The sequence below is a fragment of the Phalangium opilio genome, unplaced genomic scaffold, assembly GCF_054372755.1.
Source record: "Phalangium opilio isolate 3A_F unplaced genomic scaffold, DU_Popi_V2 ptg000063l_1, whole genome shotgun sequence".
In the NCBI taxonomy this organism is placed as follows: domain Eukaryota; kingdom Metazoa; phylum Arthropoda; class Arachnida; order Opiliones; family Phalangiidae; genus Phalangium; species Phalangium opilio.
The window spans coordinates 1,783,280-1,809,122 of record NW_028324180.1 but is presented as its reverse complement, the minus strand read 5'-3'; the positions used below and the strand labels follow the sequence as shown (position 1 = coordinate 1,809,122).

Sequence of the window (25,843 nt, the reverse complement as noted above, 5' to 3'; positions counted from 1 at the left end):
GCCGGCAGCAGGCAAGAGGGCTTGCCGAGTGAAGACTACCCAGGACATTGTTGCCGGCAGTAGGCAAGGGGTCCTGCCATACAAAAACTCCCCATGAGAAACGACGTGTGGCCACCTCCAAGTGGTGTTTCTCGGGTAACGCTAAGTGCCACACATTACTGCATAAATTGACGCCTTTTTCAAAATATAGTTGAAATAAATTGACGCCTTTTCCAAAATATAGTTGAAATAAATTGACGCCTTTTCCGAAATATAGTTGAAATAAATTGACGCCTTTTCCAAAATATAGTTGAAATAAATTGACGCCTTTTCCGAAATATAGTTGAAATAAATTGACGCCTTTTCCAAAATATAGTTGAAATAAATTGACGCCTTTTCCAAAATATAGTTGAAATAAATTGATGCCTTTTCCGAAATATAGTTGAAATAAATTGACGCCTTTTCCAAAATATAGTTGAAATAAATTGACGCCTTTTTCAAAATATAGTTGAAATAAATTGACGCCTTTTTCAAAATATAGTTGAAATAAATTGACGCCTTTTCCGAAATATAGTTGAAATAAATTGACGCCTTTTCCGAAATATAGTTGAAATAAATTGACGCCTTTTCCAAAATATAGTTGAAATAAATTGACGCCTTTTCCAAAATATAGTTGAAATAAATTGACGCCTTTTCCGAAATATAGTTGAAATAAATTGACGCCTTTTTCAAAATATAGTTGAAATAAATTGACGCCTTTTCCGAAATATAGTTAAATAAATTGACGCCTTTTCCAAAATAAAGTTGAAATAAATTGACGCCTTTTCCAAAATAAAGTTGAAATAAATTGACGCCTTTTCCAAAATATAGTTGAAATAAATTGACGCCTTTTCCGAAATATAGTTGAAATAAATTGACGCCTTTTCCAAAATATAGTTGAAATAAATTGACGCCTTTTCCGAAATATAGTTGAAATAAATTGACGCCTTTTCCAAAATATAGTTGAAATAAATTGACGCCTTTTCCAAAATATAGTTGAAATAAATTGACGCCTTTTACAAAATATAGTTGAAATAAATTGACGCCTTTTCCAAAATAAAGTGGAAATAAATTTACCCCTCATATATATTGATGTTGACATTTGCTAACTGCCCAATAATTTGCCGCCTTTTCCGAAATATTGTTGAAATAAATTGACGCCTTTTCCAAAATATTGATGTTGACATTTGGTTCTTTCTCAATAATTTGTCGCCTTTCCCAAAATATAGTTGCAAAAAAACTAGATTCCTTTTCTGAAATATTGACGTTGACATTTGCTAATTTCCCTATATTTTGACACCTTTTCTCTACGCCTTTTATTTCAATTTTTTTTTACAAAAAATCATATTTACCAAGGATTTGACACATTTTCCCAAAAATAATGTTGAGTGAATTAAAAAAAAACCCCGAATAATTTGCCGGCTTTTTTCAAAATTTACCGTTATCAATTATTGAATTCCCAAAAAATTCAACGATTTTCCCAAAACATTTCAGTTTTTCTCGCATTTATATTTCCCTCCTTTTATCAGAAATGAACGGTTTCCGTAAGCTTAAAAAAATCCATAGCTATAAAACTCCGGCGCGAGTCCGGCAATTTTTCACAGACCTCCTCGGCTTATTTTGCAAGATTGAGTGCAGAATGCGTTAAGCGGATAGCGGCTTCAATGGCGGTAAGTGAGTGGATTTTAAAATTTTCAAAAATTTTTTTGACCAACTTGCGGCGGCCAAATAATTTTTTAACTATTTTTTTCGGACTCCTCAGGGTCGAATTAACTAGAAACCATTGTTAGTTGGGTGGGTCACGTAAAGTGCAATCCTACCGATTCACGAATGGAACGCGTGTTCTTAAGACATTATAAAATCTTCCATCGGAAATTGTGATGTTCTTTTGGCATTGGAATTTGGAAATTGGAAATTTAACATTAAAATCGAAGGGCAAATCAAGTTTGCGTCATTGGTAAGTTGAATGTTATAATCTGATTAAGAAGCAAGTACTTTTAAATTGGTTTTCTTGTGTTAGTGAAGGATAGTTGACTGTTTTTTTAGCAGAAAGGGATTAGGGTTTTTTCACTCATCCCCTTTGTCTGTATAAGGCTTAATGAGAAATAACATCGTGTTTTGTTTCGCCAATGAAAATTTATAATTTTTAACAATTTTCCCCAATTTTTAATTTTCAGGAATAAAAATATATTGTGATATATTATTAAAAATATATTTCTTGTGGATTGCTAGAAGTAAGCGTAACTTTTCTGTAGAGCTTTTATTATGTGAATAATCCACCTAATTCCCTATCACCGGAAGTTAGGGCTAAGGCTTATCTCGGGACCAGACTTGTAAATAGTGATAATTTCATGGCTCCCGACCCCCCCCAAAGCAGAATTTTCTTGGGTACCCGGGGCTCCCTAGTGGACGAAGGTAAATAAACAAAATGTGAGGGAGGGCACAGTTTTGAGGGGTAATATTCGTCATTACATTTTTTCCCCTTTTTTGAGAGCTGTTTTGAGTTGTGGTTATGGGTGAGAGTTCTCAACTTCTCATCACCCCGAATTTTTCAGGGTACCCGGGTGGTACCCGACCCCCCCTAAAAATATTTTTTCAGGGTGTCCTGTGAATTTTCTTGGGTGTCACAGGCTCCCTGGTACCCCCTATTTACAAGTCTGCTCGGGACTCATGGAGAGGAGTAGCGGAAGAAATTAGTCTCCTCCGCTACAGTACCAGTCTGGGAAATAGCGCACTTCCTCTGGTCTAAACTCCAAAACCAGTTTATTAATTGCTTGGACTAGTTTTTTAATTCAAGAAGTGGGGGTTACTGGTCCTCAGGACCAGTTTATTAATTGCAAATCTATAGGAGAACAAAGGCTGGGACCAGTCCGCAGACCAGTTATTTTTTTCGTGGACTAGGGGGGTCACTGGTCCCAAGGACTAGTTTAAAAAATATCCTTATTTCCCAGACTGTACAGTACATAGTTTTGGCCTTTCTAAAAGACAACAGATGAATTTCTTCCTGTTACTCTCCTAAATGAATCCTGAGATAAGCCTAACTTCCGGCTATAGGGAATAAGGTGGATTATCTAACTTATATATTTATGAAATTTTTTTAATTAGTTCTTTTTTTCTTAAGCAAAATGGCACCATTTGTTAGTAGTACGTCCCTTAAGCGTTTCAAAATTAAGAAAAAACTCAAATCGCCTAACACCTCAGCATCATTTACAACATCCCCAATCACTGACCAAACACCAAAATTTGCTTTGGTTAAGCTAGATAATAGCTTAAAGAGGGTTGTAACGATAAGCGAAATACTACACTTTCAACCCAAGCATTGTAAAGATTTCAACAACCGGCACAAGTATTTGCTGGAGGAGAATGAGACTGAAGCTTTAATTCTTATGCTTGGCAGTAAGATAGAACTTATTATTATGTTCTGAAAATTTTCAAATTGGTACCGCAATCTAATTAATGCATTACATAATAGATACTAAGGATGAAGTGGAAAAAAAGGGGGGACGGATTCGTGCACCACCGCAAAGGTTTTTGACAAACACTCCAACCAATAAGGCCAATTATAAAAAGAGTAAACGTGAGAATGATATATCTCAAAATGCAAAATCAAAACGATACTCAAGAATCATGCAAAAAAGGCTTGAAATGGCAAAACATTCGTTAAATTTTGTAAGTTTGATTTCAATTTAGTCTTCAGTGATTGTGAACTAAATATGTTTTTTACATATTAACTTAAAGGATCTGGAAGCTGATAAATTCAAAGAATCGAAAGAAATAGTAGACCGTAGCCTCAACAATAATAATATCAAAGATGGTGAAATAGTCAAGAGTTCCGTCGAAGTGGACATCGAGAGTTCTGACCAAGAGCCGATTGTTGACGAGAGTTCTAACCACGAAAAGATTGTTGACGAGAGTTCTAACCACGAAAAGATTTTTGACGAGAGTTCTAACCACGAACAGATTGTTGACGAGAGTTCTGACCAAGACGAGAGTTCTAACCACGAAAATATTCTTGACAAAAGTTCTAACCACGAAAATATTCTTGACGAAAGTTCTAAGCAAGAGAAAATTGTTGACGAGAGATCTAGCCAAGAGAAGATTTTTGACAAAGATCTTGATATCCTTGGAGAGAATTTTGATAGCAATTTAACACCATTACTTAGCGAAAGCATTTATGGTGAGTTTAATATCTAGAAACCCAGTTAAATTAAGGATCTCCTACCATTTTAAAACTATATACATAGTTTACAGGCGTGGAGGATTCATACCATTAACACAAGGAGACCAAGCAACTTAGAGTGTAAAAATCGTCTGCTATTTTACACTCTAAGTTGCCAGGTATCCTTGTGCAAATGGTATGAATCCTCCACGCCTGTAAACTATGTATAACTAGAACTGTGTTGCTAAAGCACCAAATCATACTTGAATTTTCTTTAAAACAAATCTGACACTTATATCTTTTATAATAATAAAGACAACCTATCTGAGGATGATACTCCGAATGGTGGGAATTTTGCAGTTACCAAAGACAGTCACGGACATGTGCATAGTAATTACTTTTGATTTTAATGTCCTACTCTTCAATCTTGTTTTTCTTAAGTCCGTTAATCTTTCTAAAACTATTATTTAAGAAAATCCAAATTCCACTCAAGACATAAGAGCAAGTTGCGCAGACAGTAGTGAAGATGAATCATTTGAAGGTTAATATCTACCCATTAATTTCCTACAGACAAGGTTTAGGGCTTGGTTATAATTAAAAACCCAAAAACCTCTAATAACATAAATCTTGCTTTTGTTACCCAGTCAGTTCCAATTATAATTAAATTGCGTTAATATTTACGTAAATCAAAAGTTATTAAGCAGCTTTTTCCACCCGATAATAATACTGGTACCTAATAAGTACCCAATTGATTAAGCTACATCACTTTTTGAATAATATTAACAGAAAGTAATTCAATACAGGAAAATACCACCGTCTTCGAGGGAGATATGATAAACTATTACAAAAAACTAACGAATTTCGAATGAAATACTTAGATTTAGAAGCGTCAAAGGAAACATGCAAATGTCAAAGTACTTTTTAAGTTTTTTAACATTCTAAATGTTAATTTATGTTCTACTTTCTAACAATTTATACCCATCAATTCAGGCACCAAGGAAGAAAAGGAATTTTTGGCAGAAGAAAATGGAAGTGTTAGTAAATAGCTGTTTACTAAATGAGAATGAACTGCGTTAAATTATATTTATTACGATCTAGGTGCATTTAGGAAATGGAGTTCTAATTTCTAACCCAAAGTGGGAAGTTTGTTTAAGCCAACCAACGGAATCCAAATTTGTTAAATCCTTGGCCGTGTGCATCTGGGGCACAGCAACTTTAGCTAATAGAAGCTTGGTGGGAAAGGTCGGCAATCGAACAGTGGCTTCAAGAAACGCTGCTCCAAGGGCCCCACTTACCCCTGTTAAGCTGCTTTGCGTTAAAAGTTGGTTTCATAGAATTTAGCCATTTGACGCCCTATTCTAATCAAAAGGGATATTAACACTCATTTAGATTGTGTGCGACATTTTTCTCAGAGGAAGGGGCGATCACTCGATTTTCAGGATCAAGCAGTGAGGAGGGTAAATCATTACCTAACTGAAAAAATATCTGATGCCAGAACAAGTCTCGGCTTGCGGTCGAAAAAAAAAAATTAAATGAATAAAAATGTTTGAACTAGAAACAATGTTTTTACAATTAGTGATTTGGCTTGTTCAATTGGTCAGCGATTGGGCTTGTTCAATTGGTCAGCGATTGGGCTTGTTCAATTGGTCAGCGATTGGGCTTGTTCAATTGGTCAGCGATTGGGGTTGTTCAATTGGTCAGCGATTGAGGTTGTTCAATTGGTCAGCGATTGAGGTTGTTCAATTGGTCAGCGATTGGGGTTGTTCAATTGGTCAGCGATTGGGGTTGTTCAATTGGTCAGCGATTGGGGTTGTTCAATTGGTCAGCGATTGGGGTTGTTCAATTGGTCAGCGATTGGGGTTGTTCAATTGGTCAGCGATTGGGGTTGTTCAATTGGTCAGCGATTGGGGTTGTTCAATTGGTCAGCGATTGGGGTTGTTCAATTGGTCAGCGATTGGGGTTGTTCAATTGGTCAGCGATTGGGGTTGTTCAATTGGTCAGCGATTGGGGTTGTTCAATTGGTCACCAATTTGGTTTTGTTCAATTGGTCACCCAATTGGTTTTGTTCAATTGGTCACCAATTGGTTAAGTCAATTGGTCACCAATTGGTTTAGTCAATTGGTCACCAATTGGTTAAGTCAATTGGTCACCAATTGGTTAAGTCAATTGGTCACCAATTGGTTTAGTGAATTGGTCACTAATTGGTTTAGTGAATTGGTCATTACTGGTAATGTCAATTGGTATTTAGTTGGTCTTCTATTGGAAAAACGTTCCAAATCCCAATAGACTTCCCAATTAGATTCCCATATTTTCATCCCAATAAAATTCCTATTGGTTTTTTTGTAAGGGTAGCCACGGAGCCCTGGTTCCGAAGCGAGATTAATGCTGAATATTTCCGTTATTTTACTAAATTAACTCGTTTTTAGTTTTACCCTATTGTTTGCATTAATGCATATCTCAACCAGTTATTATTTTTAGTTTTTCAAAATTTAATAGCTACGAAAACTAGTTAAAGTATCATAACAACGAGGCTCCGACGAGAATCGAACTCATGATCTCCTATTTACAAAACAGGCGCTATAACCACTAAGCCACGGAGTCCTGGTTCCGAAGCGAGATTAATGCTGAATTATGCCTGAATATTTCCGTAATTTTACTAAATTAAATCCTTCGCAGTGTTTACCTATTCTTTGCATTAATGCATATCTCAAGCAACTATTCTACAGGGCCGGTAGGCCCTTGTAGATATGACATGACACCCTTCCGTAATGTTAAAGAAAAAGTCACACCTTTTAGGGTTAGCGTCCCATAGAAAAAGCATTAAAAAATTTTCGTTTTTTTAACGAAATGGTCATAGGCCATACGGAAAAAGTATAGCGAAGTTAGTTTTCGGAATAGTTCTAAATTAACAAGCATTTATTAAACGGGAAATTACGGGTTTCGATTTTTAATTAATGAATTCTAATTTTTGTAATTTAACTAATTAAGATAGTAAGTCAAAAAATTACTTTTGGGTCAGATGTCAGCCTAACCTTATAGCGCGCTTAAACCTATTTTCTTCATTTCGTTCTCGTTGACAACTAGAAGGTCCTAGGTTTGTGGGTGCTAACAAGTTACGTTGACTAATTGTAAATGTTGGCTTTCTTGCTGATTTTCCTAATTTCTTAGCAGTAGACTCCAGCAAACTACTTTTGTATTTCGTCCGAGCTTGAGCACCTTTATATGTATTTTCTAATTAACTGTAGCACCCTTAATAAGAAATACGTCGTTATCAGGTCGAATTTTCGTCTAGAAAAGTAATTCAGGTAAATAATTACAGTTAATACAGGTTTTTATATCATTTAAAGTAAGCTTTTCGACGTTCTTTACGGCCAAGGGTTAAGTTGTATTTTAGTTACTCTATGTTATATAGTGTTTATAGTGTCTTTCCTTTTAAAGATTATAAGAAAGCTAATTTCCAGCTCTGTTTGGAATTACAAAATACGTAGTCTGCTTCGATTCATGCTACAAATCCCAACCCTAGGGCCAAGGTTTTACGCTTCTTGTAACTTAATACTGTATCTATGACAGTAAAAAATGGCATATATATCCAAATTATTATGGTTTAGAAATCAACGGTAGTGTTTTCACCCTGTGAAGAATTCGACTTCAAAATATTACAGGAAAGATGACAAAATTTCCAATTTGTTTTCCCTTCGGCAGTTAAAAGAGTGGTGTTAATGTTAGCGCTGTTAAGTCAACATTCTCATTTGAGGACTGGTATAAACGGTTTCATTATTTGTTAATCTCACTAAAATGCTACTAATTGTCAATGTGTGTGGTATAATTCCTGAAACTAAACCAATGTAGAGGACCAGATTATTCGTTAAAACAATTTTGATCCTATTGAATCAGTCATACAGTGATGTTACGTTATCATTTTATAAACTACTTGTTACTAACAGTGGATTGTTTAATTCATAAGAAACAGTTGTGCTGGTTAATCCAGGAGGACAGTGTCGTTATATAATTTAATTAGTCAAATAATTTTCATGTTTACAACCCAGATTCTCTCAACCTAACCACGTTAGAAACGGAGGGTTACGTTGTTTTCTATTTCCACAGTCCACATTGCCGTTTGTTTATTGGTTTAAATTGCTATGAATTGTAAAGGTATTTGATTTAATTACTGATATTAAAGCTAAACTATAGAATAACATCATCATTAACATATTGTATAGATAATCTTTATGTTACCACAAACCTAGCTCAGGATATGATAAAAATTTAACGCAATTTGTTGGAAATAATCAAAAACTCCTCTAAACATTAGAGTTAAGGTGAATTATTTTTTAAAAGACATTTTATAAGCTTAATGAGCACTGACGACAAGTTAATTTCAACGTAATTAACTGTAATTAAGGTAAAATTAAACTAAAATATACATTTTTTTGGATGAAAACTCAGATAACTCTTAAATGATGTTCTTGATTAAGATTGTATCTACCCAAGCCGTTGGTAAAGCCCCACACATAAGCTAATTTAAATTATCTCCAAAGTACCTTAATAGGCGCGAAATTCAAAACTTTAGCGTAAAATGAGAATCTAAAACTCCACTAAAAATTGCAATTAAGGTGAAGTATACATTTAAACTCATTTTATCACACTAAATGTATAGTGCCAAAACACAGTTCTACGTTAATTAAACATAATTAACGTGAAATTAAACCAAAATATACATTTTTTGGATAAAGGCTCAAATAACTTTTAAATAAACTCTTTAATTTTGATTAAAACTACCCGAGCCATTGGTAAAGTCGAATATTTTCTATTTGACACTTAAGTTAATTTAAACTATTTTAAAGTACAATAATTGCCGCGAAATTCAAAAGTTTTGGGTTAAAAAATGAATTTGCGGAAAATATATTAAACTGCACTAAACATTGCAATTAGGGTAAAAAATTCAAATAAATTTTAAGCTTAATCCACTCTCACGAGAACCACGCTCAAATTAAGATTAAAACATCACAAGTTTTTCGTACAGCCACAGTAGTTTCCTATTTCACTTTCAAATTAATTTAAATGATCGTTAAAATACATCAGAAGCGCATACATTAAAATTTTAGGGTGATTGCAATTAAAGTTAATATTTTATTGAAACTTGTTTTATAAACGAAATCCACGCTAGATAAACAAGATAAGCCGTTAAATTAAACTTAAGTATAATTAATGTGAAATTAGCCCAAAACACGAATGTTTTGGGTAAATTCATAGATTCCTTATAATTAGACTAACAAATTAAAATTAAAACTACACTTATCTTTCACCCAGCCTCCATTTTCCTGTTGAATTCTTACGATTAATTAAATTGTCATTTAAAAGCATTTTTCCCATTTTTAAAAGAGAGCCATTGAAAAGGCGCGATATTTAAAAGTTTTGGGGCAAAATAGTGATTGTTCCGCAAGAGTCAAACAGGCACTCCTCTAAAGTTTGCAATTTAGGAGAATTTCTTATTCAAACTCGTATAATAAACTGCAATAACACTAATAAAAGAAGATAAGCCGTTAATTTCAACTTAATAACCATATTTAACGTGAAATTAATCGAAAACAACAGGTTTTTTGGGTAACTATAGATAACCTTTAACTGAAATAAGAAAATAAGATTAAACTACGCGAGTTCTTTCAGCCTAAACGTTTTCCTATTTAACACTAAAATTAATTACATTATCACTATAATGCATTTAATAGGCTCCAAATACAAAATTTTAGGGTTAGGAATGTGTCAAAATGTAACTTTTCCATTTAAATTTTAATCTATCATTAACATAGTTCGTAAAATCACCAGCAACAATTTAATCTGGCAACATTCAATGCTGTTGGTCTGATCTCGACAATACTGTATGTGTATACAGTGTTACGAAACAAATATTTTTCTTCCATATTTCAAATACCGTCGTTTTTAAACTTCTTTCATAAATAAAGTAGAACCATAAGTCTATTATGTAAGGTCCCCATAATAGACTTATGGTACAACATTATATGCTTATCGAAATCAATGTTATTGGATATAAGTTAAATGTAATTAACGATAATTAAGTACTTCTTTAAGCAATTAGAAATAGATCAACCCCAAATGTTTGACGGTAAAGCAAAAATAAAATTATTCAAATTTTAATTACATTAAGACTGAAGTGACAGATATTATAAAAAAACGTCTTGGTTTGGACCAAGGCCGAAAAAACAAACGATATGTGTGAGGTTTATCATTTGACTGAAGTTTCAGATATTGCAATTGTTTTAGTTATTTTTATCCATTTAATCCTTAATCAATATTAAATTCAATCAACTGATTTTACTGTTAATCGATCCATTCCCTCTAAATTAATTGAAAAAATTACATATCTACGCTTTTTCAAGAACAATTACATTTTCCGAAAACATTTTATCATGAAATTAATTATTTTGAAGGGATTTCGTGTCGATGATTACTAACTTGAAAGCACATTGACGGTCATAGTTTTAATTAAGGCTGGCTTGACAAATTTTGAAGTTTGCAGCAAAAAAGTTTAAATCTGTAGTAAGTTTCTGAGAAGACTGATGTTCAAGAAATTATGATAAATAACTTATTTTGCTCAAACTTATTTATAAACTAATGTCGTCCTCATAAGACAAAGCATCAACGTTTATCGTGTGTGGTTTCTTTGAGTAGGTGGCACTCTGTAGCACACAAAAAATTTATTATTTTATTTTAATGTATGCGCTTTTGATGTAACTCCCCCCCCCATTCCTTCATATTCCCAATATATACAGTTTTACAATCACCAGTGGTTCCAGTGTATGGGTCATCTGAGCCGTCGCAACACACTCAGCCAATATTATCATATAGTTCGAGACCTTTTCACATTAGTGAACGGTACATGACTCTCCGGACTTGCCCGCCAACATTAATAACCTAAAACTATAAAACATTCGTGTACATGAATGATTACGGTTGTGGCCTGACACTCGCTAGCGCCTGAAGGACCGATAACTCAGTGTAATCGGTGTACATTTGTAAGTGAGTGGACCATTTTGGAAATTACGTACAGATAATTAAAACACAGGGGTGATACCACCATTGAGGTCTTCTCTCTCTCTTGCCTAGAAGCACCGCTATAGGCAGTGAGATTTGACTAGCCTCTTGCCTGTAGTGAACTTTGGCACAGTCTGGCGGTGACCCTTGGTGTGAGGGAGAATACCCCAATGGTGGCCTCGCCCCTGTGTGTTTTCCGAAATGGTCTTTATGCGTACTAAAAGGATTACACGTAATACGTAACCGGTGTACAAGTAGCGCCAACAATGTAGAAAGGGGTGGTGACGTTTCAAATGAAGACTGAATTATGACCAAGAAATTCTAAAGCACGGAGAGGGAAATTGCAGTGCAATCTTTTCTTCATAGAGGCGACAATAGAAATGTAGCATTTCGTTATACGAAATTAAATGTATAAATTAGTGCAACACCCTTGTTTGGAATCCACTATTAAATATTTACATTTTCCTTTCGAATTATGTCAAAGTTCACCTGCTCTTTTAAGAAAGTCAGTAGAATATTTCAAATATTCTATATTGACACCTCAATACGTACTCCCTTCAAAATAATTAATTTCATGATAAAATGTTTTCGGAAAATGTAATTGTTCTTGAAAAAGCGTAGATATGTAATTTTTTCAATTAATTTAGAGGGAATGGATCGATTAACAGTAAAATCAGTTGATTGAATTTAATACTGATTAAGGATTAAATGGATAAAAATAACTAAAACAATTGCAATATCTGAAACTTCAGTCAAATGATAAACCTCACACATATCGTTTGTTTTTTCGGCCTTGGTCCAAACCAAGACGTTTTTTTATAATAATTTTTAGTTTTTCAAAATTTAAAAGCTACGAAAACTAGTTCAAGTTTCATAACAACAAGGCTCCGACGAGAATCGAACTCATGATCTCCTGTTTACCGAGACAGGCGCTTTAACCACTGAGCCACGGAGCCCTGGTTACGAAGCGAGATTAATGCTGAATATTTCCGTAATTTTTCTAAATTAACTCCTTCGCAGTGTTTACCTATTCTTTGCATTAATGTATATCTCAAGCAACTATTATTTTTAGTTTTTCAAAATTTAATAGCTATGAAAACTAGTTCAAGTTTCATAACAACAAGGCTCCGACGAGAATCGAACTCATGATCTCCTGTTTACAAGACAGGCGCTTTAACCACTAAGCCACGGAGCCCTGGTTCCGAAGCGAGATTAATGCTGAATATTTCCGTAATTTTACTAAATTAAATCCTTCGCAGTGTTTACCTATTCTTTGCATTAATGCATATCTCATGCAACTATAATTTTTAGTTTTTCAAAATTTAAAAGCTACGAAAACTAGTTCAAGTATCATAACAACAAGGCTCCGACGAGAATCGAACTCATGATCTCCTGTTTACAAGACAGGCGCTTTAACCACTATGCCACGGAGCCCTGGTTCCGAAGCGAGATTAATGCTGAATATTTCTGAAATTTTACTAAATTAACTCGTTTTTAGTTTTACCCTATTGTTTGCATTAATGCATATCTCAACCACTTATTATTTTTAGTTTTTCAAAATTTAGTAGCTATGAAATCTAGTTCAAGTATCATAACAACGAGGCTCCGACGAGAATCGAACTCATGATCTCCTTTTTACAAGACAGGCACTTTAACCACTTACCCACGGAGCCCTGGTTCCGAAGCGAGATTAATGCTGAATATTTCCGAAATTTTCCTAAATTAAATCCTTCGCAGTGTATACCTATTCTTTGCATTAATGCATATCTCAAGCAACTATTATTTTTAGTTGTTCACAATTTAGAAGCTACGAAAACTAGTTCAAGTATCATAACAACGAGGCTCCGACGAGAATCGAACTCATGATCTCCTGTTTACAAGACAGGCGCTTTAACCACTATGCCACGGAGCCCTGGTTCCGAAGCGAGATTAATGCTGAATATTTCTGAAATTTTTCTAAATTAACTCGTTTCTAGGTGCACGGCAGTGCACCCGCCAAGTTGTCGTGCACTACCAGCAATCCTTTACCCGAAACATTTCAGCCTCATTTTGACCCCCTCTTAACTCGGTACTGGGGAATAGTACACCACTCATATTTTCACCTCAAGGGGACAGTGTTAATCCTAAGAAGTCCTTCAACTTCCAGCTTTCTAACTCATTTGGTTTCTGTGATAATCCTATGTGAAAATGACACATTATGAGACTGACTGACTGACTTACTGACTGACTGACTGACTGACTGACACATCATCAAAACCTCTAGGGCATTTCCGGTGGTGCTAGAATGATGAAATTTGGCATACTTGTACCACTAAGCATACAAGCAAGGGGAAAAGTCCCAAAAGCGGGAGTTTCCCCCTTTTAGCCCCTGAAATGGGGGTTTAAAATTAGAGTCATCATCTAAACCTCTAGGGCATTTCAGGTGGTGCTAGAATGATGAAATTTGGCATACTTGTACCACTAAGCATACAAGCAAAGGGAAAAGTCCCAAAAGTGGGAGTTTCCCCCTTTTAGCCCCTGAAATGGGGGTTTAAAATTAGAGTCATCATCTAAACCTCTAGGGCATTTCCGGTGGTGCTAGAATGATGAAATTTGGCATACTTGTACCACTAAGCATACAAGCAAAGGGAAAAGTCCCAAAAGCGGGAGTTCCCCCTTTTAGCCCCTGAAATGGGGGTTTAAAATTAGAGTCATCATCTAAACCTCTAGGGCATTTCCGGTGGTGCTAGAATGATGAAATTTGGCATACTTGTACCACTAAGCATACAAGCAAAGGGAAAAGTTCCAAAAGCGGGAGTTGGACATGCGACACGCGTACGCGCAGGTGAAATTGGACACGGATTCTCAGAAAATCTGCACTATAAACACGCATTTGGGCTTGTTTGAGGTGACTCGTTTGATGTACGGAGTTGCGTCGGCCCCAGCCATTTTACAACGTATTATGGCGGAATTTCTCGGTGGTATCCCCGGCTGTCATTCATTCCTGGATGACTTTTTGGTCACAGCGCAGAACGACGACAACCATTTGCTGACCTTGGATCGAGTCTTGGGCACCATGGAGGACAACGGATTCCGGCTAGGTAAGGACAAATGTTCACTAATGTTACCTGAAGTTGTCTACCTAGGTCATAAGATTTCACGGGACGGTATCCAGCCGACTAAGGATAAGGTCGAGGGCATACTCCGAGCCCAAGTACCAAAAGACCAGACTCAATTACGTGCCTTCCTTGGAGCACTTAACTTCTACGGGAAATTTCTACCGAATTTATCCGAGGTACTGGGACCAATCCATCGTCTTCTGAGAGACAATATGCCTTGGCAATGGGATTCAAAGTGTCAGACGGCATTCGATACCGCTAAACAGCTGCTAACTACGGCGCCGGTATTGGCACATTACGACCCCAAGTTGCCAGTGGAGCTATACTGTGATGCCTCCAGCTATGGTATTGGAGCGGTACTAATTCATGTAGCGGACACCGGTGCGAAGCGACCTATTGCCTTTGCGTCAAAGACACTATCTACGACTGAAGTTAAGTATGCCCAAATCGACAAGGAAGCCCTCGCAATTATATTTGCAGTCAAGAAATTTCATCAATATCTGTTTGGCCGGCATTTCACCTTATGGACAGATCACAGGCCTTTGGTTACGCTGTTCAAGACAAACGCGCCAGGGTTGGCAAGTTTTAAACAATTTGTTTTAAACTTTTGTTTAAAACTTGTTTTAAACAGCCATGAAAAATAAACATTAATTTGTTTAAAACGTTTTAAACAAACAGTTTAAAACATGTTTTTTATGGAGAGTAATTTCGAATATTTTTAACTCGTTTTATTTGAAAATGAGCGAAAATAATAGAATAATAATAGAAATAATAAGCTTCAGTCAAAACCTTGCAATAATTTGACTGTTTCATATGAGTGTTTAATTGTTTGGAAACCTTACCAGTTGATTTATTCGTTACCAATCTGTATTGAAGACTGATATTCAATAATTTGATTAAGAATAACTTATTTTGTCGTCTACCTAAGGTAAAGGAACAACGTTTTTCTACACTGTTGGTACATTTTACTGTTCTAAAGTGATTACGCGTAATATTTAAAGCCAGGCCCTTGACAGTGCTAAAATAATACGCTTAATCCGTAAACGGAAAACATGAAGCGCCTACAAAGTAGAAAGGGGTGGTGACGTTTCAAATGGATGAGTTCTGACCAAGAAACTCTGCAGTATGGAAGCGAAAATTCCTTAATAGTGGCCACAAAAGAAATCAAGCATTTGGACATTTGGGGTTAAATGAACAATTTTACCCATCACCCTCATTTTGCATGCGCTATTAAAAAAATACATTTTCGTTTTAAAAAGATCTCTTGCGCTCTTTTTAAACAGTCAGTAGAACATTTCAAATATTCAAATTTGATCCCTCAACACGTACTCCATTTTAAATAATTAATTTCATGATAAAATGTTTTCGGAAAATCTAATTTTAAATCGTGTTTTAAACAATAAAAACACAACTTTTTTTTTTTTGCTACATTTTTTGCCAACCCTGGCAAGGACACTTTCTTACACCTTCAAATTCTAAATTTTAGGAGCTCTTGATTTCGTCTTTTTGTGTTTTTCTTCTCAATACGTTTTCGTGGTCCGTTGGTCAAGCTTTATGATACTCGCTTTGGGTTCAAGTGGTCCCTGGTTCTAATTCCACACGGAAAATTTCTTACACCTTGATATTCTAAATTTAAGGAGCTCTTGCTCTTTTTAAACAGTCAGTAGAATATTTCACATATTCTGTATTGATCGCTTAACACGCACTCCCTTCAAAATAATTAATATCATAAAATAATTTCGGAAAATCTAATTTGTTCTTGAAAAAGCTCAAATATGTTATTTTTAAATTAATTTGGAGGGAATAAATCGATTAACAATTAAATAAATTGATTGAATTAAATTGTGATTAAGGAATAAATTAATATAAATAAAGAAAAATCGCAATATCGGGTCTTCAGTCAATTGATAAACGTCACTCTCATCGTTTGTTTTCTCTGTCTTGGTCCAAACCAAGACCATTTTGTTTAATCAAGCAGGCTGTGAAAATAAGCGCCTTGCGCTAGCGGGAGTAGTGGCTTAAATGGAGAGCCGCGATGTATAATATATAGGCTATTAGTTCTGCAAGAGTGATTTTAAACATGTTTAAAACTAGGTTTTTTTTGTGTTTTTTACTGTTTTTTTCTACTTGTTTAAAAAACAGTTTAAAACAACAAATCGTGTTTTAAACAATAAAAAACACAACTTCTGTTTTTTTAAAAAAAAACTCAATTTTTGCCAACCCTGAAACGCGCCGATTCCGTCCACATTATCGTTACGAATGCAAAGATGGGTAATATTCTTGACTGGATACCAGTATACCATACGGTTTCTCAAGTCTAGTGACAACGTTATTGCTGATATGCTTTCACGACTGCCACAACGAAGCAGACCTGAGGATCACGAACCTAATGACTTAGACTTCCGTCAAGTTCAGATTTTCAACGATTTGCCGGTGACAGCCTCTATCATTGCGCATCATTCAAGACGGGATCCGGTACTATCGGCTGCTATCCGATGGACAAGGGACGGTTGGCCAGAACAGTGTCCTGATTCCGAGTTACGTTCGTTCTTCGATAAGAGAATGGAACTTACGTTGCACAATGACTGTCTTCTCTGGGGTACCCGAGTTGTTATACCCCGCACGCTACGTATCCAAATGTTAGACGAAGTTCATAAGGGACACCTTGGCATTAGCCGAATGAAGAATCTTGCCCGCCAGCACGTTTGGTGGCCTGGATTAGACAAGGCTATCGAAGAATGCGTCCAGAATTGCGAAGCTTGTCAAGAGACGAAGACAAATCCCCCCAAAGCGATTTTGCACCCGTGGGACTGGCCAGAAAAACCCTGGGTTCGCCTTCACGCGGACCTCGCTGGACCAATACATGGTTCCATGTTTTTGCTGATCTTGGATGCGCACAGTAAATGGCCAGAGATCTTCCGTATGCAGTCCATTACTGCCGAAAAAACCATAAGGGTGTTTCGCTCTGTCTTTTCTCGATTCGGGTTGCCCGAGCGCCTGGTGACGGATAACGGTAGTCAATTCCGGTCCGCCGAATTCGAGTCCTTTGTCAAGTCGTGTGGAATTTGCCATACTTTCACTGCTCCCGGACATCCGGCGACGAATGGCGCTGCTGAAAATTTTGTTGGCACGTTCAAAAGGGGTCTCTCCGCTGGGGTGAAGGATGGCCTTTCAGAAGATGAGGCACTTCTACGATTTCTAAGCTCATACCGTTGTGTACCACATACAACGACAAGCGTTACGCCAGCCGAATTGCTACATGGTTGTCGTCTTCGTACACGTCTCGATTTGGTACGTCCATCTCTATCGACGATTGTCCAGGGATGCCAGTCACGTCAGGTTCAATACTGTGGTGGCAAAAACCGACCGTTGTCTGCTGGTGATCAGGTCCTGGCCAAAGATTATCGTCGTGGCAAGACTTGGACTAGCTCTACAGTCCTCGATCAAGATTCTGGTACACGCAACTACATGGTACGAACGAATGACAACCAAACATGGCATAGGCACGCCGATCAACTATGGCGTCATAAACCTGGGGCTCATGACAATGGGCAAACAACGACCCTACTCGCGCCACCAGAAATACCGTTAGCGACACCAGAGGTTAAAGAACCCCCGATTCTTACGCCAGACAGTTCACCCGAAGTACCAAGAGTTAACCAGGGACCGAGAAGATCATCCAGAATATCACGCCCACCCGAACGTTTTGGACAATCTTAAAGGTTACGTCGGCGCCGTTTATTACCGATCTGGAACGCTAGATGGCGCCAGGAGAAGACAGTGTTGTATAGGATTTCCAAAAAAGTCCATACCCCACGATTGGCTGAATTATATGACGTCATACAAAGACCCTATTCTCGACTGTCCAATACAATATCAATCATGGCTTGCTAGAACCCGCGCGTAGGGCGTCCGTTTAGGGTATATTGTCGCGTCTTTTTCTTTCAGGATTCGGTTTCATCCGGTTTTCGCAACGGTTTTCTAAGTTTGAAATTCATTCTAACTTTGCTGTCGTAGAGAGCTGTACTAGACTAGTTCGTTACGATTTGAATATAAAGTTGACACGAATTTGTTGCTGTTCTTATAATTTTTTGTTACATTTATTATAATTTTCATAACATAATTTAAGAATTAATAGTACTAGTAACTGAAATATTAGAAAATATTTTGTAGTTTAGGAAAATATCACAGTGAGTGAAACGTTTGTTTTGACCAAGGCTTAGGAAACTTTCAAATTTTGGCTTTGGAAATTCATTTATAAGTAAAGATACTATGGCGACTAAAGGTAAAAAATTTAACTAAACCAATTACTGTCTGACAAATTAGAAATCCATTATGTTTTGCAGAACCTATCCATAGAATTAAGCTTAGTAAAGCAGTTTTTGAAAGATGGACAACGGAGAAGAATCGGTGGAGTATGGGAATAGGATCACAAAATGATAAATTTGTGACATTCCTGCTTGACAAACTGCAGTAAGTTTTTGAGGCCCCCAACCCTCTTTTTCACAGTAATTATTATGCTGTTGGCTAATATATATTTATATGTTTATTGAAAACAAGCCAGGGGGAAATGTGTCATAAATGGACCCAAAGTGTGTTTGATACCACTGAGAAAATTACTCAAACTGACCCCATTACCACATTTGAGATGATGACATCTCCAGGGTTTCCTCCTCAAAGACATTATCGGCGTGTGACACCAAAAGGTAGATATTCAATGCTTTATTCACCTAACTAAGCCCGGGAGTTTATTTTTTCTTTTATTTGCAGATAAACCAGAGACTCCTACCTATAAGAGGCTAGGTTTGGCTATGGAGTCACCATTGGCTAATACGCCTGTTAAAAGAACTCCAACAAAACGGGCAAAACGTACCTTATTTGAAGTGGAAATGGAAGAGGAGGAAGAGCTTGAAAAGTAAACATGCCCTTTTCATTTGTGTTAAACTTAAAACAATCCTACAGTCTTGGTTCTTTCTAATTTGGGCAACCTTAATTCAGGGAGGAAGATGGAGATGAAATGGAAAGAGACGCTGATGAAGTAGAGCAGGAGGCATTGGGAGACGAACTTGAAAATCTAGAGTAATATTTTTTGGAATATTGTTTAATTAATTTGTTAGAAATTTTCCTAAATCTCCGCAAACACTTATAGTAATGAAGGAGAATGTGATGATCTCAATTTTGAAAATGATTTTACGGAAGATGACGATAAAGATGTTGATTATGAAGAATTAATAATTGAGTACAATGAAGTAAGTTCTCCCACTTTAATTCTTCAATCTTCTTATAATTTCAAATTAATACTTATATGTTACTCTTTTTAGCCTGTGCCGCAAAAACCTAAACATCTAACGGCTGAAGAAATAATAAGGGAACCTATGTGTTTTGTGTTTACTCCTTTTCTGACATCTCTTGTTCAAAAAGCTTTTGGAACAAAGTGCCAATATTGCAAATCAGCCATCACCTACAAAGTTCATAGGCGAGCTACCGCCTTCATTTATACGTGGAATTGTTGCGAAGGATCAGGTGGAAAACATGCAAAGGTAATTAGTAGATTTCCATTGTTTTCTTTCAACCACAAATGCCTAAGGTATATCTCAACACTTATAGGGCAAATGGGAAAGCCAACCCAATTTTCACGGTCTCTATGCTGGAAATTTATCACTTGCAAGTTCAATAGTTCTCTCTGGTAACCAGTATGGAAAAGTGGCGTTATTTATGCAACATTCCAATGTACATTTTTTTGGAAAAGACACCTTTTTCAGGTAATTCACTCTTTTTCTTTATGCTGCTGGGCCCCATTCTGTAACGTCCATTCAGAGAAGCTACTCTGTTAGAGCCCTATCCTATTATAAGGAGAGAAATACTCCATAGAGTACTTTTCATCATGCCTACAAACATATCCCTAGTAAAGATTCTGCCCAAAAACTATTCTTCCCTTTTTAAGTTTTTTTTAATATGATCTACATCCTGTCACAGCCCTCCTCCTCTTTTGCTGTTTATAGTTTTGAAGAGAATTACAAAATAAGCGTCCTTCAAGATAGAAATTCAGTTTCCTTTTATAGTTTTTTACAAATTTTTAAAAACAATGGCTTACCCCACACCTGCGTTTACGATTTTCTAGTGGTACCGCAGGGTTTGTACACGACCTGGAAAAGTCTAGGAAATTAGAAGTAGTAATGAATAGGCGGGTACACTAGCCATACAGTCTCTAGGTAACGTAGCTTTGCGCGTGCTGACAAGAGACAAAAACTTGAGGATCTTCGGGATTTAAAATAAGCGCGAGTTTTTTAGCACGAGTGCACGGACATCTAGGCCTTAGTTTCAAATACGTGTAGTAGGCTGTAGGCAATTTCACACTTATTTGAAACTAGGGCCTAGAGTGCACTGGAGCTAAAAAAACTGGCGGATATTTTAGATCCTGAAGTTTTTGTCTCTTGACAGCACGTACAAAGCTACGTCACATACAGACGTGGGTTTGCGCGTGCTGACAACCGATGTTGTAACAGAGTATATACAGAATAGGGTCTTTGCGCCTGACGTCAAGTTACCTTCCCCCTTTCCTCTCCCCTTGCCGGCTGCCCGCTCTGGCCACGTTAGGACGCCATGTTGACATCCCCTGAAAACCGGTTTTCGCCCCCTATTTCTTCTCCCTTTTTACTCTCGCGGAAACACCCTATAAGCTGCCGTCGAAGATAGGGAGTTGCCTATCCTGTAGAGTGAAAACAAATTTCCTCACGCGCATTCTTTATTCATGGTAATAGTTTCAAAAAGAGGGCTAAAAAAATTGGGAATTTAATTTTTGTTAAAAGGAGTCTTTTCATGAACTCCTTCGGTGGAAAGGTAAGAACACCCTTCATCTCTACCCCCCCCCCGCAATATATTCTCTTCGCGGGAGGGATGAACACCCTTCGGCCAAGCTTTTCTCCCCCAGCAACATAGGGATTTTATTTAAAGGCCAATATCAAAAAGGGACCGGCAGACTAAGCCCCCCCCATCATTTTTTGACAGCCACGCTTTTGATGGAATCTGATGGGGTAGAACTACAAAATTTTTGGTCTCAGGCTCTAAATCCAGTGACACACTCAGACATTTCGTGAATTTCAAGTTCGTCCGCCAAACACCAATGTATCACTTGTGTGTAAAATGCATATGCTTTTTGGCTTGAAAGACTAAATTTTCAGTCTGCAACTGGCTTTAGGAATTTAAAGCGTATATTTAGAATATATTAATTTATATTTATATGATTAAAAAAGCCTAATTGCAATTAAAATTATACTATTTCATTAAAATTAGGCTTTTTTAATCACATAAATTAATATATTCTAAATAAATATACGCTTTAAATTCCTAAAGCCAGTTGCAGACTGAAAATTTAGCCTTTCAAGCCAAAAAGCATATGCATTTTACACACAAGTGATACATTGGTGTTTGGCGGACGAACTTGAAATTCACGAAATGTCTGAGTGTGTCACTGGGTTTAGAGCCTGAGACCAAAAATATTGTAGTTCTACCCCATCAGATTCCATCAAAAGCGTGGCTGTCAAAAAATGATGGGGGGGGGGCTTAGTCTGCCGGTCCCTTTTTGATATTGGCCTTTAAATAAAATCCCTATGTTGCTGGGGGAGAAAAGCGTGAACGAAGGGTGTTCATCCCTCCCGCGAAGAGAATATATTCCGGGGGGGGGGGTAGAGATGAAGGGTGTTCTTACCTTTCCACCGAAGGAGTTCATGAAAAGACTCCTTTTAACAAAAATTAAATTCCCAATTTTTTTAGCCCTCTTTTTGAAACTATTACCATGAATAAAGAATGCGCGTGAGGAAATTTGTTTTCACTCTACAGGATAGGCAACTCCCTATCTTCGACGGCAGCTTATAGGGTGTTTCCGCGAGAGTAAAAAGGGAGAAGAAATAGGGGGCGAAAACCGGTTTTCAGGGGATGTCAACATGGCGTCCTAACGTGGCCAGAGCGGGCAGCCGGCAAGGGGAGAGGAAAGGGGGAAGGTAACTTGACGTCAGGCGCAAAGACCCTATTCTGTATATACTCTGTTACAACATCGGTTGTCAGCACGCGCAAACCCACGTCTGTATGTGACGTAGCTTTGTACGTGCTGTCAAGAGACAAAAACTTCAGGATCTAAAATATCCGCCAGTTTTTTTAGCTCCAGTGCACTCTAGGCCCTAGTTTCAAATAAGTGTGAAATTGCCTACAGCCTACTACACGTATTTGAAACTAAGGCCTAGATGTCCGTGCACTCGTGCTAAAAAAACTCGCGCTTATTTTAAATCCTGAAGATCCTCAAGTTTTTTGTCTATTGTCAGCACGCATAAATCTAGGTTGCATAGAGACCTAGCTTTACGCGTGCTGACAACCGATGTTGTAACAGAGTATATACAGAATAAGATGCCGTCCGAGATAGGGTGTTGCCTATCCTATAGCGTGAAAACAAATTTCCTCAAGCGCATGCTATTACTACCGTGAATTGATAGAAGGCCGGAGACCAAGGAGACTGTATAATAGGCGATTTAAAAAATGACGTTTCACATGGGGCGCGCGAAGAAACGCGGGAGGGAAAAATGCCATCCATCTCCGCTTTCCTCCCCCATTACATCGTTTGTACAGGGAACTTTTTAAAAAGGCCTAATGTATATCCTCCTTGCTGAAAGCTCTCTCTCCCAATAAACATGTTTATCCCCTACCAACCTCCCTCCCTCCCCCCTCCCCAAAGACCCTTCGCTCGGGAGAGAGGAAAGGGGAAGTAGTTTCTATCAATTCACTATGCCTCTGCATTCAAAAAGCCCGCGAAATTTAAACTACATTTCTTTCCTCTCTCTCTCTCCTCTCCGGGCGAGACGCCCGTCTCTCTCCTCCCCCTCTCACTATATACCAGGCACGGCAGGCAGGCAGCCAGGCAGTTCTCTCTCTGCGTCGCGCTTTCAATTCGTTTCTCGGAGAGACCAAATTCTCCGTGAGCCCCCCTTTTAAAAACGTTACCAGTCCTAGTGGCTCTCTAAGAGCGTGGCGCACATGCGCAATCGGCGCAACCGAGAGAGAAAAAAGTCAGAGAAGTTTGTTTACATTATTACGCGGCCGAGGCTTGAGTTTTACGGTGTCGTGTCGGACTGTCACTGTCTCGGTGATACTCCGATACTCGAGCCGCTTCGCGAATCGTGCGTGCCTACAGTGCTTTGGCGACGGGTTTTTCTCCGAGCTTCTCTCTCTCCGTATCGTGTACGCGTCTGGTAAAATAAATCAGGGGTGGGGGGGAGGGGGTCTTGTGGCGTGGGCGTCGGGTTTTAAAAAATTCCGAAAAAATATAAAAGAAAATGAAATTTGTATTTGTAAGGACGCTTACTTTGTCATTCTCTTCAAAACTATAAAAACGGTACAACTTTATGAATTCCGAACTACCCAGCAGCGGTTCCCACGGATGGGCCATGCCATTACAAAAGCTGGGGGAGTAGAAAATGAAGTGATTTTTTATCGATTCTTCTACTAATTATAAGACCAGTCTGTATGGTGTAACATTCGGGAAATACTCCAGAGTGATTTTAAAGTTGAAATTAGGTTCAGATTTTAATAATAATTTTAATTAAGGACGTCCGACCAATCGCGCAACGCCCTGCCTTTTTGTTAACCAAATCCTCGTGTCACGCGCCATGTCTCGCGCCACGATTGTCACGTCGCGCACAAATTTTATCAAATCTCGTGATAAATTTCATTCGACACGGAACGTGTCACGAGAATTTTGTTAACAGAAAGGCAGGGCGTCCTTATTTAAAATTATCCTTAAAATCTGAACCTAATTTTAATTTTAAAATTTTTATGATGTATTTCCTAAATGTTTCACTATGCAGACTGGTCTTATAATTTGTTCAAGATTCAATAAAAAAATCACTTGATTTTCTACTTCACCCTCCCTTTTTAAGTGGCGTGCACTTGATAGCGCTAACATCCTTACATATAATACCTTTGAACACGAAATGTGATAGTGATTAGCCCTCGATATAATTATAGTGAGGCTTATCAGCTCCTCTTGTTGGTTGCCCCAAGTTTTTATTGTTGTGCTAAAAGCATTCACTTAGTTATTTTGTATACGAGAAGCTATGGGAAACCTTTTTCTTTTAGAAGGACAGGATGGTTGCAATTTAGGGGGGGGGGGGGTTACAGAGTCAGGACCAATAAACTTATTGACTCAAGGGACAGACAAGGAGATTGGTTAAAGAATTTTTAGCTTTCCGATGGTTTTGAAATGAAAGCAATGTCTTTTTACTGTTTTCCTACTACAAATTTGTCATAGCGTTGGTGTTGGGTAAAAAACTGAAGTACAGTCAAAACAAAACTGGAGACTTCAGTTACGGTTTTACTATCCATTAAGAGCACTCAAAACCTTTTAAAACCCATGATTATTAAAATTATATTAAAAATCCAATGATATTACTAACTTCGAAGACATAACACTGAAAAGAAAATCCTACAACGAAAGCTTACGATGAGAGAGAGAGAGAGAGAGAGGGAAAACGAAAGCGTGCGGGGGGGGGGGGGGAGTGAGATCGCTAGCGTACGCGATGGCGATACGAAGAGAGAGGGAACCCCAGATCGGAGGGAAACTATGGAACGACGTTTCGGTCAAAAATGTCTCGAGAGGTAGGTAGTTTCTTCGAGACTGGAAAGTCTCTACGAGGAGAGGTAGGTGGTTTCTTCGAGACTGGAAAGTCTCTACGAGAAGGGTAAGTCTCTACGAGAAGGGTAGAGGTAGGGGGATGTGTGACGGTAATGTGTATGCGAAGCGGTAAAGTGTACATGAAACTATAAAGTGTATGCGAAACTGTAAAGTGTACATGAAACTATAAAGTGTATACGAAACTGTAAAGTGTATACGAAACTGTAAAGTGTATACGAAACTTTAAAGTGTACATGAAACTATAAAGTGTATACGAAACTGTAAAGTGTACATGAAACTATAAAGTGAATACGAAACTGTAAAGTGTACATGAAACTATAAAGTGTATACGAAACTGTAAAGTGTACATGAAACTATAAAGTGTATACGAAACTGTAAAGTGTACATGAAACTATAAAGTGTATACGAAACTGTAAAGTGTATACGAAACTGTAAAGTGTATACGAAACTGTAAAGTGTATACGAAACTGTAAAGTGTATACGAAACTGTAAAGTGTATACGAAACTGTAAAGTGTACATGAAACTGTAAAGTGTATACGAAGCGGTAAAGTGTATACGAAGCGGTAAAGTGTATGCGAAGCAGTAAAGTGTACATGAAACTATAAAGTGTACATGAAACTATAAAGTGTATACGAAACTGTAAAGTGTACATGAAACTATAAAGTGTATGCGAAGCGGTAAAGTGTATGCGGAGCGGTAAAGTGTATGCGAAGCGGTAAAGTGTATGCGAAGCGGTAAAGTATAGACGAAGCGGTAAAGTATTGACGAAGCGGTAAAGTATTGACGAAGCGGTAAAGTATTGACGAAGCGGTAAAGTATAGACGAAGCGGTAA

General features: G+C 37.4%; 1 protein-coding gene, 2 long non-coding RNA genes and 4 other non-coding genes across 8 annotated transcripts; 3 read left to right on the top strand and 4 right to left on the bottom strand.

Moving 5' to 3' along the window:
* Nucleotides 1-6,705: 6,705 nt before the first annotated feature.
* TRNAT-UGU (transfer RNA threonine (anticodon UGU)) lies at nt 6,706-6,779 on the bottom strand. The gene has a single exon. It is a non-coding gene; the product is annotated as a tRNA-Thr (tRNA).
* Nucleotides 6,780-7,117: 338 nt separating this feature from the next.
* LOC149662403 (uncharacterized) lies at nt 7,118-8,378 on the top strand. 2 transcript variants are annotated; one of them, XR_016368592.1, is made up of 2 exons: nt 7,118-7,482; nt 7,639-8,378. It is a non-coding gene; the product is annotated as an uncharacterized LOC149662403 (long non-coding RNA). The 2 variants fall into 2 exon arrangements; XR_016368591.1 differs by having other exon boundaries at nt 7,616-8,378.
* Nucleotides 8,379-10,187: 1,809 nt separating this feature from the next.
* Nucleotides 10,188-11,703, top strand: LOC149662402 (uncharacterized). Its single transcript, XR_016368599.1, has 2 exons — nt 10,188-11,215; nt 11,303-11,703. It is a non-coding gene; the product is annotated as an uncharacterized LOC149662402 (long non-coding RNA).
* Nucleotides 11,704-12,352: 649 nt separating this feature from the next.
* Nucleotides 12,353-12,425, bottom strand: TRNAT-UGU (transfer RNA threonine (anticodon UGU)). The gene has a single exon. It is a non-coding gene; the product is annotated as a tRNA-Thr (tRNA).
* A 166-nt stretch (nt 12,426-12,591) lies between these two features.
* Nucleotides 12,592-12,664, bottom strand: TRNAT-UGU (transfer RNA threonine (anticodon UGU)). Its single transcript has one exon. It is a non-coding gene; the product is annotated as a tRNA-Thr (tRNA).
* Nucleotides 12,665-13,069: 405 nt separating this feature from the next.
* TRNAT-UGU (transfer RNA threonine (anticodon UGU)) lies at nt 13,070-13,142 on the bottom strand. The gene has a single exon. It is a non-coding gene; the product is annotated as a tRNA-Thr (tRNA).
* A 5,274-nt stretch (nt 13,143-18,416) lies between these two features.
* Nucleotides 18,417-24,796, top strand: LOC149662398 (uncharacterized). The gene is made up of 10 exons (XM_089842236.1): nt 18,417-18,613; nt 18,675-18,801; nt 18,889-19,034; nt 19,099-19,243; nt 19,327-19,407; nt 19,478-19,577; nt 19,650-19,868; nt 19,936-20,090; nt 24,626-24,684; nt 24,716-24,796. The coding sequence occupies exons 1-9, from the start codon at nt 18,601-18,603 to the stop codon at nt 24,639-24,641; spliced, it is 1,002 nt and encodes a 333-aa protein (XP_089698362.1). The 5' UTR covers nt 18,417-18,600; the 3' UTR covers nt 24,642-24,684; nt 24,716-24,796.
* The last annotated feature ends 1,047 nt before the right edge of the window (nt 24,797-25,843 follow it).